We start from the raw sequence: 15347 nt of genomic DNA, 5'->3' as shown, positions 1-15347 counted from the left end.
GAAAAGAGAGCAACTTTCAATCACTAGTGGTGATGGGAAAAGGCAAAAAACCTCATAGTGGGCAAACAAAAGAGTCAAAGCAAATACCTTCCCCAAATCAGAGAAGAAAAGCACTTTGCTCTATAAAACAAAAAGCATTTGTTGCAGACTGTCACATTAAAGCACACAGGGTCAATGGGTCAAAGCAAGTTCTTATGAAAACAAATAATTTTATTTTAATTATGTTAACTTCAGTCACTATCCTTCTGAGTTTTGGGAACTTTTATGTGGAAGGTACCAGTAGGAAGAAGCTTCCCCATGTACCAGTCCACAGTAACAAGAAGCAAGGAACAGACCCTGTGTTAACAGGTGTTTCAAAAACAGGTAATTGACACAACTACATTACTCCAGATGAAAATATTTTTAAAGATTTAAGATCAGAAACCAATTTTGGGCTTGGGGCAAACAGGAACCATGTTCCTCACATAAAATGGAGTACTGCAATGCAAATTCAGCAAAACCAATACTTAAGTTTCAAAGAAAATCTCTTCCTTCATAGGTTGAAAGAACCCACCTATAACTGTATTTAAATGCACATATGACAAATTCGAATTACATCAATCAGTTCCATTGCTTTAAGTTAAAGAGCTGTCAACTCCCTAAAAAAGGTAGGCTATCAAACTGAAAAAACAAAAAAATCCTCTCATTTAGCTATATTATTTCACTCTAGCTGATCAAACTTCCACTTTGTATAGGCACAGTCACTAAGAACCCACTTAGGCTATTGTCATTTTGCTTCAGTGTTCTCAAAACTCAGTGAGAGGTAAGAATGGGTTTGCTGACCCAGTATTTATGACACGTTACATAAAGCAAGGTGCTATACATAAATTGGCAATCAGGTGCAATTATACACAAGAAAAATGCAACATGTAAAAAAAGTAATAAAACCAAACACACATCATCTTCTGGCTCCTCCTGCATATCCAGGAGGAAGGTGAAAAAGTGAATTTTTCTCAGGGGAAAGTAAATATCAGCATATATGATGACTTAGGCATAATCATTTCAGAGGAAATACAGTTCAACATCATCATTATTAGTCAAATAAATAAATTATCATCTGTATTCTTACCCAGTTCTGGGGGCAGCACAGTAAGACGATTTCCCTGGATATGCAGTTCCTTAAGCTGGGTGAGCTCACCAATTTCTTTAGGCAGTGATATCAGGTCATTGTCTCTAAGACTCAGCTAAGAGCAAACATAAATTCAGTCAGAACAATTTTCAGTTACCACAAAGCAGCCCAAAAGAGAACTCTACTCCCTCTGCCTCCACCTTTCTCCTGAATGCTTAGTTCTTCCAATTTATTTACAAGTGTCTTCTGGTAAACAAGAAACAGTTCCAGGTGTAGTGGTCTATTCCTGCAAACCTACCCTACTACTCCTCAAATTGACTGGATCCTATTCCTACAAGTGTTGCAAAAGTGAATTGATTTTCCAAGAATTTAGATAAATTACTTACTATCTGCAACTTTGTGAGCTTCCCAATATCTGGCGGCAGGATTTCAAAATCGTTGTCACTTAGATAGAGTGCACGAAGGGTGGCTGCAAATTAAATAGCAATATATAAACAGGGTGGCATATAACCCAACCATTTGAGGTCTAATCAATAAAAAGGAGTCAGGTTTGATTAATAACCCTGACTTGGTGAAAAGCCTCTGACATACCCAGGGCTCACAATAATAACAAGCAGGTCAAACTTAGATTTACTGGCTTATTATATTGTTGGTGAGTTCAGGAAAACATCTATATTCAAAAAGACTAGCACAATTAACAATTTCTGCAACAGTAGACTCTGGCAGATTCTGGCAAATAGTCGGAATGCTCAGACGTGAGAATAAAGTCATTACTCTTTATTACCCCCGATTCTTATTTATTGCATCAATTTGCATCCTAAACAAACATTAAAAAAAGTCTGAGTTTTTTTGGCAAATATGCATCTATCTTAAGCTCTACAGAAACCACACTGGGAAAGAGATCTGAAATGAAATACAGGAGACTCAAACTGTATAATTTGTAATTTCCATGTGAAGTCTCAATGAAATTCACCAAAAAAAGATGACCTAGCACAACTATGCAGCTTGCTATTACAGAACAAGCACACATGACAGCTGGAAAAAGGAATTAAAATGGAGACTCACAAAGAACTGTCAGGTGCAGCAGGAGAGAAGGTGGTCAGATCAGCAAAACCTCTCCTTCCCACCAGAGGACATCCTATTTGTCTTACGTAGTTCACTCCTCCTCTTCTCATTTCACTAAATGTGACCATTTTTAATAATGCTGACTTAAAGATTTCCCTGTGCCAGGTTACAATCACAACATCCCTCAGAGAGCAGCACTCCTTCTCTCCCCTCGCCTGTCACTTTGATGCTGAAGGCACTGATCCTGAAGCCACTTCAGCATAGTACACAGAAAAGCAGAATCACTGAAATCTAGAAAGCGCCAGAATTCAAGTTGCTCAGGCAACCATAATGCAGCCCTTTTGCACATATGCATTACAATACCTTTCTGTCAACTCTCTGGGTATATATTTTTAGCATATGCAAAGGTCAGCTTAGCTCTACCATTCCTCTGCCAAGCTTTGTAACCTCAGCATATGTTTTAACGTACTGGATACCTCAACATCCAAATGCTGTTAAAACTATTTTAGTAATGAACCATCAAGAAGACATTTGTTTTCAGACTCAACACACAACAGTTGTGTTGCAAAACAGTTTATCTTCCCCTGAGGCTTGCAACCCTTCATGATGTTTTAACTGAGTATGGGACCCAAGGAAATATTACTCAGAAGAAAACTAATATACCATTATTAAGCAAGTCTTCTCGTGTCCAAAGGTGTCAGGTGACTGTATGATAAATATTGCTGTGCTATGTAGAAATATTCAAGATATATTAAAAGAAAGACATAAACACTGGGAAAAGATCTGTTGTATTTTGGTCTCCATCAAATAAATTTCAACTGCAGAAAGCAAAGCACCATATCCTGAAGATTTGTAGAATTTTTAGAAAAGTTTCTTACTCAGATAGAAGAAGTTTCCTGGTAGGGAATTTTCATTTAAATTGTTGTAAGTCAAGTCAAGAACTTCTAGGGCTGGTAAAGAGCCAAATCCCCTTGGCAAGGTGTTTAACCTGTTCATGCTGTAAGTAAAGAGAAAAAAAAAAAGAGTATTACATCAGTATTCACTTTACCTAACAGGAGTAACACAGGTCACAAGAGTTTTGGGGTTTTTTTCCTTTTTTTCCTTAAAAAATGTAATCTGTGCCAAGATTTCCTCTTGTTTTGAAAAGGGTTTGATGCTCCCAGATACTGAGCAAGTCTTTTGCAATGCAGACCTTTTTATAACCTCTCATTCCCATAAATATACTAAAAACTTAAGCACTCTGAAAGGATTGTCTGTTATGTCAACCAGCAGCCACACCTGAAGCATACAGCACTAGGGAGAGAGGTGTCACAATGCCATGCTCAGCTTAAACAGTGTTCCATGGAGAAAGCTGGTCCTTGGTAGATGACCTCTAGCTAAACTACAGACTACCCTTTTACACATCATCTTGACCATTTGCCATTCTGCCACGTAGTTCTTCACCACGGTACCAAACACAAAGGGGAATTCCTCAACTGCATTTATGTTCATTGGTAACTGCTGCTCAAACCTCTTCTTAAGAATAGCAAATCTGTGTTACTACAGAACTATTGATGCACGTGGAACATGAAGTAAATAAAATGTCAGTCCTGTGACTGATGAGGCTTAATCTAAATATAGCTCAATCAGCCAGTCTTAAGAGGGTTTAGGACAGCAGTTCCCACCGGCAACAGTCAGAACAACATGAGGAAATGTAACAGAAGGAAGAGATTTCTCTGATAACCTGGAGCAGACAAGGTAGAAAAAATGGTAACTCTTCTCTGACCTCAAAGAACTTGAACAAGGTGATCCAGATAATCACTAGAGCTGCTGCAAAAATGAAGGCAGGCACACAGCTGGAGATACACAAACAGTAAGGTTCCGTGAAGGTATGAACTGTTTGTGTATGGCTGTTTATCATATGAACAGAAAAAAACTACCTACCAGCTTCTTGTTCATAGTGTTCCTATTGCATGTACAGCAAATATATAACCTGTGAGTATGGATCTTGTTTCAGTTGGCACCCAGGTTTGAAAGCAAAACTGAGAAGAGAGGCATCCTCAGAAAGAGACTGTACAGGTAAGCCACTGTCAAGAACAGGATTTTATTCTTATGTGATGACTGGAAACAAATATGACCTTTCAGATGTTGTCTCTAAACATAGTCTGAATTTGATTCTCTTTTTGATGCTAAAGTGATAAAGAACAGTCACAACTGAAGAGGAGATGTTATGAGAATATATGAAGTCTGATCTAACACCTAAAACTACAAAAACTCAAGTCAAAGTACTGACAAAGCTGTGCAAGCAAAAATAAGAAAGACCACATAACCATGTGAGGAAAGACAGGAGAAGAGCATCTACCATTTCTTTCACAAACTCAGAAAATAACCTGACCTTTCCTTACTCCTTTTGCATAAGCCAGCCCACCCAAACAAAACAAGAACGTATGGAGATCAGCTCTCTGGAGATAAACCTAGATTAAATCTTTCTTCCTCCTCATTCCCAATAAGAAGTCCCATCATGGGCATTCAGCTCATATTGCTGCTGTAGTAGAAGCATTTAAAATACAGAAAGGCATTCTCCACTACTGCTGCTGCAGAGTTCTCATTGTTTTAAAAACTGGTCTTTATATCAAAAAGGACTAAAGAAAGCAGCGCATTTTCTGCTAGTGAAAAGGGTTTTTTATCAAGTTGCCCTAATGGCCTTCCTTTTTGCAAGCAAGGAAAGGGGAGAAAAGAATGTTCTCCCTACTGACAAGAAGCAGAATGGTATCTATTCTTTGGCATGGATAGAGAACCACCTCAAAGTTGCTACCCAGCACTATTCATCCCTGCAGAAGTTCAAGCACTGAGCTTGTGCCTCACCTGCCTTCCAAAGGTTACTTTTTTAAGCTTTCAGTGCAGCAGTACATCTTCCCTCTTTCCACATCACTTGACCCTTCTATGCCAAAACCCACCCAAAAATAATCTCTGCCCTTATTCAAGGTTCCTCTCTCCCCTAGGGGGCTGTTCTGAAGCCCTAACACATGCACTGCAGATGACAAGAGGGTTTCTGGGCTGCCTCCTGAAAAACCTACTAGGGCAGAAAAGCGACTGACTCCAAGGATGTCCAAAGCAGAACCAATTTTGCAGAGCTAAGACTGGGTGGTAAATCCAGTGCCTGGAAGATTATGTGTAAGGATAGGATTAAGAAGGAAGAGCATTTAGTCTCTAAGGTTTTACACCACATGATACGTGAAAGTGGCAACTGTGGTTCCAGACCTGAATGTCTGTAGTTTCTAACACCAAGTGGTCTTTTGCACATTTTTTTTCATTAATGCAGACTAGTATCTGAACTATATTAACAATGGTTACTGCTTTAATCCATGGGAAGTGCTCAACTTCTTCCTTCATGTACTGCAATACCTCTATATGCCATTCCAAAAATATTGCTCTAACTCCCAAAATACATAGAATCCTGATTCATATTTGCTCTGAAAAGCAGTTCCAGGTTTAAACAGATATTAAGGAAAGCTAGAGATCTACTGTGACCAAAAAAAAAGACCATGGAAGACAGATCATCATTAAAACATTTATTGGCATTCCAACAGTTCAAGATGCAATTCAATTTTCAGCAATTTACAAAAATATCTAAAGCAGAATACACAAAGCCTACCCAAAATCATTTGGTATTTTGAAGAGCAAAAAATGCTCAGTTTAAAGTGTTCAAAAGTTGGAATTTATAAAATAAAAGCATTCTTTCTAGGAGAAGCCTATAATGCTAGAGCTTACGCCTACCAGTGCTTTCCTAAATAGTTACACTTTAATATGCCCATTTAATTTAAGAAGGTCTTATGCTTCACATTTGTTTTCTTAATAATTCAAGAAAGCCCTCTGCAACTATAGTTATTATAAAGTATTACCAACTCTACCAGAATATAGAATCTGAACACTTAAAAGAAACATCCCTGGCACAAATTCATTCAATACTAGCTCTTTGAACTAAATGCACACCACATCTAATATATGCTGCTTCTTTTACAGGTTTAATATAAACTGAAATGTCTATAAACCCAAATTTGAAAATTTGGAATTAAAGTCCTAAATTAACATGGGTATTTTTTTCAAATCATAATATTGAAATAGAAATAAAGCTTGATTCTTATGCAGTAACCACAGAATTAAGAGGCAGCTGCTAGAGAGGTAAAAGTCAATAATTTTTCAGTTTCACTACAGTATTCTATGAATATGATTTGCTGTTGTCCTTAAATGGTTATCAGATACCAGAGTTAACTGCTTGATCACTTAAGTTATCTGTTTATCTGACATCAGCTGAACACTTTGAAGCCATAATTCTCAAGTTATCCTCAAAACCACTTTCAGTAAGAAACTTTACTATCAAAAAATAAGAAGTTCCAGGTTCAGTTGCAATGACATCTGATAACACCTCTATTACAGCAAAGTTTTGCATTAAGATACGCACCCAAGGTTCAGGTGTTTGAGCTTCTGAAGGCTGCTTATCTGTGTAGGCAGCTCCTCAATCTGGTTGTTGAAAAAGTTGAGCACTTCTATGTTTCTCAGGTCTGCGATGTTTGCTGGCACAGCTGTGGGAAAGTTTTCACAGTGAGAGACTGCAATTAAAGCAAGCTACCCAGACTACAGATGCTTTACCAGCACCTGGCACTTGCACTGTTTGTACAGTGGCTGCAGCACAGAAAGCATCTCATTATTCCAATAAAAGCAAAGTTTATATCCAAAAAGCCTCCTATCTGGAACCTGTTCTCATTGCTGAGAGCACTCATTTTATACTCTTCAGAAATTACTACCAGAATTGTAAGATATTCTGACTAACAAAGACCACTGCAGAGAGAGAAAGACAAGAACAAGTGCTCTTATATACTAACAGAAGCAGGCTGTCCCCTCTCAATTCATGTAGCACACATAGGTCTTAAAAGAGCAGAGCCTGAGAGACTTGGATCATTTCATTATTTGAGTGGAAAAAACATTAACAATACAAGTAGTTACACCAAGACAGCAGTTGTACTAAAGGTCTTTAACAACAAACGTAAAATAATCCCTCATTTTTAGCAATAGCCCATTCTGCTTACTGCTTAAACAATTGAGTATCCCAATTCTCGGTCATTTAAGATAAAACAAGTATTACAAAAAACGAAATTCAGCCCTAAAAGAACTGTTAAGCCATGCCCATTTTGAGTTACCACCCCTGTGTGATAAACTAACTGATCAATACATATATGACTACAGTGGATTACCAACAGATCAATAGCTGGTTGTTATTATCTACAAAAAAGAAATATCAGGCAGAAGCACAATATGAATGACTATGCTAATGGGGTTAAAAAGATATTCAGATCCACATCTTTTCCCCCTTAGTGAGATTTAAGCAGCCAGCTGAGTAAAGGAGGTTGGCAAGTCACCGGCACTGAAGCTTGCACCTGTGCTCAATATTCACCTTGGTTCAGTCTCAACTTTGACTGCATCAGGAACCCACTGAGTGCACATCTAAATAATTAGAAGGTTTTATGAGGCCATGATTTTTTTTTATTTATTAGTGTAAGGCAGTCTCAGTCCTAAAACAGAGTCAATAATGTTTACAAAGCAGAACATTGCAGTATGTCACATTTACTAGATTTTAAGTCTAATTACACTGTGAACAATAATGGGATCCCTAACAAAGACTCTAATTACACTACAAAAATATTACTGTTGAGGGCCATATTCATTGCAGGAGGTTTTTAGGAGACTTTTATATACAGTCATTAAGGCAAATCTGAACATTTAAAAGACCTCCCATTGTGGTATTTTCCAACTGGTCCATGCTTATCTGTCATTCAACGATAGCAAGAATTATGCGTGTTCACAAACTAAAGGGTATTTCACTATTACTGTCGTTTTAAATTATTCCCTAACAGAAGATAACTGAGGATTTTAATTGGCATAATTCAGCTGTTTCCAGCCTCAATATTTCACCAGAACAGTAATTACCAGTATTAAAATATTTTCCTTTCAGAAAATAGACTTCATAATCTCACTTTGATGAGATGGGCAAACCATGTTTCTGATCTTCTCAGATACCGCATTTATGAAGACTAGGAATCAGAAGTTCTAGCAAATACAGGTTTTAGTTTAGTCAAAGCCTAAACAATAGAAAGACCAATACAGATGTATCACTGTCTCCTGATACATCTGTTTAATTCCCACATACTGTATTTCATGTTGTGAATGACACATAGGATACTTTATATCATTATTTTCTTCAAGAAATACTAAAAGCTGCATTGGTAAGCAGGCTGAGATGAGAAGAAAAGGCTAAATATTTAGCACAGGATTTGAATGTAATACTTTTGTGTCTCACCCTGTTAAATCAAAATGAAAAGCCCCAACCCACAACTGTACTTTTTAGTTTGGAGGGAATGCCTGGAGGTATTTCGTGAGAAGGAAAAACAGAAGAGTAGGTCAAGACCAGGCTTGTGGTAGGGAAGAGAGGACTTTTTCCTGTAATAGTTTATTTTCTGGTTTCTTCCCAGATACGTAGCAGACTGCCAAATCCCAAGACATTCATGTTCTGGCAATATTGAATTCCACTCGAGTCACCTTCTCATGATGAGCTGTGAGAGTGAACTGTCAGCATCCTGGTTCTATTCACCCACGTATTTACAGTACAAACCACAGTGTCTTAACAACTCTTCTAAGACCATCTGCTGCCCAGTGTCATTAACAACTCCCCCTCAGCAAATGCTAGTAAAATTTGGCAGCCCAATGTCTTTGCGTTCTCCTGGGAAGCTTCAGTAACATTATGAAGCCCCATTCATATTAAGTTTCACTTCACAAGACCAGGAACAGCTTCCTTCCCCTTGTTCAATACTGGAAATTGCATACAGTGATTCATTATGACAGCTACAGACTTCACCTTGATTTCAAAGGTTGGTTGACAGTGAAAGACAGTGTCTACAGGCTGCCCACAAGGAATAAGAGAACTTTGTTCATGTTTCTGGCAATAAGGATTGGCAACTTGTTATACTTCAAAGCATTTATGCTCTTTTTGCCCTGAAGTTAGTGGCAATTCTTTAGGCGCTATAACATCAAGTTCTCATCAAGTTCACTTGAGGCAAGTTATTACATTTTATTCCTATACAACCAGCAGCTGTTCAAAAGTTAACAAAATTAGTTCCAAAATATAGATAAGAACGACTGAATGCTACTATTCAATGCCTATATAAATCACCTAGAGTATCCTGTATCTGGGCCTTAGCTCTCTTTCAACATTGAGAACCAGAGGCCAACACCAGACATGATCTTCACTGGAAGTCTGATGTTGCCCTCAGTTGGAGAGCAGACACTGGGTCACAAGGACCTTTCCAAGACAGCTATTTACCCTGCAGAGCAGCTAGCTAAAAACATCCAGATCAGTGACAGCAGCTTGAAATCACACATCCCAGATGTAACCCTTTCTCATAAAGCAGGAAGTCAAGAGGTTCTCATACCACTACTGACAACTGACATGCAAATCCAGCTCCTTTTCTATACCCAACCTCTGGCAAAGGACAAAAACACAGGAAACAGAAAAGAAGAAAAGGAAGGCCATTATTTTCCCTCTAGTTCCACTCTGTAACTCTTTGGCCATTCAGACAGTTTTCAATACAATTTCTCTGGTGGTGGCAGGGTCCTTCATAGAGCTGAAAATGCACAAGCCTCAAAAAGCCATTATTTCTGAAAATAGTCACCAAGATTATTTCTCTTAAAGCATCTGTGAAGCCCTGGGAAAAAACAGTAATCCTCACAACTTCAAAAGTAAACAAACTCAGGTGTTGGCAAAATTAAGTCTCCATTTCCTTTTATCTAGAAGATGAAATCTAGTCTGCCTTTTTTGTTTGTTTGTTTAGCAAAGACACTAAATATTAAACATTTCTGAAGATACCCTTGGTAAGAAAGATCTGTATCAATATTTCCTTTACAATTCAAAAGTAAAATAAAGAACATTTTAGATAAGGAATCTCAGATAAAAAAACCCACAAGAGTCAATAAACTACCCAACTGAGTAAGTGAAATGATTTAGTAAAAATGAGTCTGCATGGAAGAACACATGGTACATAAACTGTATTAAACATAAACTTCAGTTCATTTAAACCTTAACACTGAATGTTCAAAATAAACATAGTCCCACTGCTGCTTGGAAGATGCTATCTATAATACCTGATTATGCATAAAATTCTGCATGAGTAAACTTGAAATCTCCTCAATAAATATGATCCAAAGGCTACAGAAAACCTTCAACTGAATTCAGTGGTTTTTGAATCAGACATCAAGAGAGATAAGAATTTTAATTTTTTAAAGTACGATTAATTCCTTTGGCAATCACATCGTTAGAAACTTAGAGTAGCTGCAGAATCCCTGTTTTTTTCAGAATGTTTCTTTACTTAATGAAGTAAGTTTGCAGTACCTAGGAACATGATGTTCAGTAGTACTCCAAACCTTTACAGGTTCTAAGGGAATATTTATCCAAAAGAGCTATTAAAATAGCACTACCTGACAGAGAAGAGATTTATAAGACTATGCCAGTTTCTCATTAAACTGTTTCACTGAAAAGCTGGTCAAGAGTCAGAGTAAAGAGAACTCAATATAGACCTTTCAGAGTCCAATCAGTTCACTGTGGATCCCAAGTAGTCTTCTTGCCAAGAGCAAGAACCCACTTTTTAAGACTAAAGTAAAACCTGAGGACTATACAATATAATAAACCCAGACTTGCTAATCCAGTTAGCATCAGCAGGAAGTTTTCATGAGTAAGGATCCCTTAGTGTAAAGGTCATAAAGACATGAAATGTTACTCACATTTCATGGGGGAGGAAGAATTTAGAATACTAAATATATAATGCATTCTGTGCATCCAATATAACTGTATTCATAGAGCTGGAGTCATGTTTAGATTAATTTGACAAGGGTTCTGTTATACTGAAAGAGAAGCAATCAGCTTCACCAAAATGAAAGAGGAATTAGCAGAGGGAGAAGACAACAGTTTTCATTTTAAATATTCATAGGCATGCTGATATCATACTTGGCAGCTAACTGGAGAGAATTCTGATCCCAGCTGAAGCATACAGTACTTAATTTACACACTATGTAGTTCAAGTTTCCCCTTTTTCCCTCCCTTCACTCTTCCAAAGTTGGATATTAATCTTCCTCACACTGAAAACATTAAAAACAAACTTGTCTCCTTAATCCTCAGCTCTTTCCAGAAACCAGCAGGGTTTTTTTACTGCAATTATCCACTGAAGAACCTCAGATACAAAACTGTTCTTAAGAATATGTTTAAATTATATTATAGTTCACTGATGTGCTACTGTGCTAACAAAGCAATTTGTCAATAAACAGTTTTCATTTAGAAGCCAGAGTCTAAGGAGAAGAGCAGTGAGCATAAGAAAGACTGAGAAGACACTGGGAATCAAGTGACATCTAGTGAAGAGAAAGAACAAATCTGTTCTTCTCTGAGAAGAGAGCTTAAGATATCAGAGTTTGGAGAGAAATACTAGAAACCAGGGGCTGAGGTTTGGAAGGGATTACTATGTTGAAAATACATCACCTAACTGCAAACAACTGAAACCACAACAAAATAGCTCACAAAAATCTGATGTTTGTTAGCTTTTTTTACAGCATTAAGGAATGATGTGAATAAGGATATATATAAAAATGTGGATATAAACATGCCCTTCATTTCTGCAAATAATTTTGAAGAAAACTAAGTATAAGACAAGCTTTTTGAATTACTGTAGTGAACCACAGCATCTTCATCGTCAGTAACTGCTTTGTGAGAAGTGCACAGTTTAGCCAAGACACTCGCTGTCTTAATATTTAAGTCACAAGAAAAAAACCCCATGAGGTACACCATGCAAGGAACGTTGAAGAACATGGGCTACATATCCTTATTACAGGTCAGATTATCTGTGTGTGTTGATACTTCAGCAGCAGATGGTTAAGAGAAATAACTTCTGCAGGACAAAAGAACTCTAGTTGATACTGCTGAGATTTATTATCAGGCTTCCAGGAAATGCAAACAGTATCACCAAATACCAGTGAGTCTGTTTCAGGTGTTTAAATTGCTTAAGCATGATCTTTTCAGTTTCACACTACTACAGTTGCTGGCTTTAGATAAATCAACTAGTTTGAAGTTCGTTCAGTGCATTCACCTTCCTCTTCCTCAATATTCTCTTTACTTCTGTCTATTTAACATGTTTTCTGTAGTTTACAAAAGGGACTAACCAAAGATGCCCTGCACACCAGGCCTTGAACAATTACTATAGGTCACCCTCAAAAGTGAAGATCACTTCAGTCTCTTACTCAGAAGTGTCCATCTATCTGTGTGCTTACCAGTGCTTATTTACAAAATTCCGCTTTCAGTGTGTCTAAAACATTTTTCATAATTTCAGTTTGCCTTATTAGCCAGTATTTGGAGTTTACACTTTTTACACCACTGAAATGTTTTTAGAAACTCACATAGGACTATTTCTCACTGTAACTTGGATCAGCTGAGTCTTTCCCCTATTCAGCACTGCAGACTGCTGTGCTGACACTGCTTAGTGGGGACACCAGCCTGTCCTCTAAACACACTCACAGAAGAGGCTGCAGTAAAAAAGCTCACTGCTCAAAAGCAGAGTCAGCACATGTGTTTCTTGTTCCAGTTCTCAGAATTGGGAATAAATTAAGCTCCCTCCTAGTTTGGGCTCCCCATACCCAGTACTTAAAGTCACCTCCTTAAGTCTGTATGGTACAGACTTAATGTAGCTGTGCCTCTGTGTTAGCTTCCCCAGGCTTCAGCTGACTCTACATTTCATTTCCAGCTATGGGAGATATTACTTCAAGACGAGCAACCAGTTACCTTATTGCCCATCATCACATCAAGATAGGAAATTATTTCACCCCAAAGGTTATGCCATAGGATGTGAATGGAAAAAGTAAGAGGCCAGATGGTGAATGGTCTGAAGGGAAATGCTGCGTCGTTATCCACTTCAACACGCTTGACTACTAAAAGAACAAAAAGAATACATAGAAAATATAGTACAAAACCAAGTACACAAAACTAAATCCAGTTTCTCCTCAATCTAGACCAAATCTACCTTGTCGCAGTCCTTCCATATTAGAAGCCAAAAACTTCCACATGGCTTGTTAGACAGTAAATTCTGTAATATAAAATTAAGCTCTTTAATAAGGTGAGTTCACTTTTGCAGTGTTCACTAACTTTGACAATACCAACCGCAAAATAGTCTGTATCTGGCAAGAGGATTTCCATTACAACCTGTATATAAACACAGAGAATGATCATTTATATGGGGCTTCCACAAAAAAATTACATCTATTTTAAGCCACTGGGAAATAAGTGAAGACACAAGAAATTTGTAGTAACATGTCAGAAGACACTGAGACTTAAAAAAATGAGTTAATATGATTGCAGGTGTCTTTTAGTAAGTGAAGAACAACAGTTTCTGAAGAATTACGCTCAAAACAAGTGATTTGTGTCTAGTGTTGTTTTTAGTATGGTCACTTTACTTATGATGCAAAACTGACTTTGGTGCCATACAGCACAGACTTTCACAATGTAATTTATGTGTCAATTGGGTGGTTTCTGCATGTATCCTTATACCATTACAGCACAAAACTCTTTCACACATTATTCTGTTTCATACTCCCAAAGCTTCTTAGAAGCAAAGCTGATATTATATATATTTAAAACTAAAATGCTCTACCATCTGTATTTTTTCAGAACCAAAGGTTTGGGTTTTTTTCAGGAAGAAAAGAAAAAAGCTAACAAGGTATTTAATCTAAACATTTGAGTAAAACCCAGATGCCACAAATTTAGTAAAGCATATGTATAGGGATCTCCTTTTTCCTCCTTTTCACATCCTCCTTTGTACTGCATTCCTAGAGATATTTCCCATTAGAGATCCCTGCCTCAGAAATAGGAAGTAAAACTAAACCAAAATATACAAAAAAATGAAGGGCTTGCAGTCAACTTAAAGCACACACAGTTGATAGACCACTGCCAGACACAAGTCCTGTGCTTTGGACACAGCCCTAGTCTCACTATGCAGACATTACTCGTCCCATTTTGGGGTACATTGTGTTAGGACAACAGCATGGAATGACTTACTGGAAGGAAGCAGAGGCAAAGTAAAGGAGAATACAAGAAGCAACAAAGGCTAAAGAGTACACAAACATCTAGTTCCTTGCAGAAGTCAGCAAATATGCTATATAAATAACCTGATACCAAGCAAGATGCAAAGTGTCAGACAATACCGGTGGGAGAGACCATAACACATTTCAGCAGACTGGAGAAGACAAAGCAGCTAGACTGGGAAGGAATTCAGGACAGGCAGATGCAGTGTTGCTGTCTCTGGGCTACCTCCAACACATCCAGGTATAGACTACACCCAGAAGGGTGACTCAGAAAGGAGACATCCTAATATAAAAATGAAACCAAGAGATTTTAGCAGCATGCTAAAAAAGATCAAGGACACAGTCAAGAGGGTTAACAACAAAGGGATAAGCTTCTGTGCTGTTCACACACAGAGAGAAAAACAATTTAGGAGATGGCAGAGCAAAGAAGCAGTAAGTCATGTGAGCAGAAAAAAAAAAAAAAAGGAAAGTTTTGAACTGCTTTGCTGAAAGAAGGCAAAATGTACAATGATGAGAAGGGGTGACCACATGGATGTCAAAAGAACATGATCAATGAGACACAGCTATTCTGACAGGAGCACTATGTGAACTCGAACAGAATTCAGGTCTGGAAATGGGAACCAGCAGCAAAAAACTAATGGATCACCTCACTAAAAGGAAGAGACTGAAGATGAGTAAAGGATTACACGAGAATCAAGGGAGAGGCAGTGCAAAGATCACAGAACAGTATAGGACAGCAGATCAGAAGAATGGTAGAGGAGGACAGAGAACACGACATCGGGTAACATAGAAGAGGTTTGAGGAAAAAAATAGCTGTTCCCGATCTCTCATCATTTAATCATTTAATAATACTGGGTAAGGAATCAGAGCACAAGAGCAAAAGCATATAGAAATCATTAGTAGTGAGCTATGAATAGCAGGAAACTTCTGAGATCATTTACAGGCAGCACAAGAATAAGTGAAGCCAGTGAGCACAGGATCACCTGAGGTTAAGGAGACTGAGGAGAACAGTAAAAACTAAGTTGCTGTC

General features: G+C 37.8%; 1 protein-coding gene across 1 annotated transcript in view; it reads right to left on the bottom strand.

The window, feature by feature from the left end:
• RSU1 (Ras suppressor protein 1) overlaps positions 1-15347 on the bottom strand; it is a 103721-nt gene that overhangs the window by 74391 nt on the left and 13983 nt on the right. The window contains exons 4-7 of the mRNA XM_069006730.1: positions 6615-6735; positions 3052-3170; positions 1495-1577; positions 1109-1223 (exon numbers count right to left, since the gene is read on the bottom strand). Coding sequence (XP_068862831.1) covers positions 1109-1223; positions 1495-1577; positions 3052-3170; positions 6615-6735 — 438 coding nt within the window. The remainder of the gene's footprint in view (positions 1-1108; positions 1224-1494; positions 1578-3051; positions 3171-6614; positions 6736-15347) is intronic.

This window comes from Aphelocoma coerulescens, chromosome 2 (genome assembly GCF_041296385.1).
Source record: "Aphelocoma coerulescens isolate FSJ_1873_10779 chromosome 2, UR_Acoe_1.0, whole genome shotgun sequence".
Classification (NCBI taxonomy): domain Eukaryota; kingdom Metazoa; phylum Chordata; class Aves; order Passeriformes; family Corvidae; genus Aphelocoma; species Aphelocoma coerulescens.
Note: the sequence above shows the minus strand (reverse complement) of the source record. Positions and strands in the feature narration are given on the sequence as shown.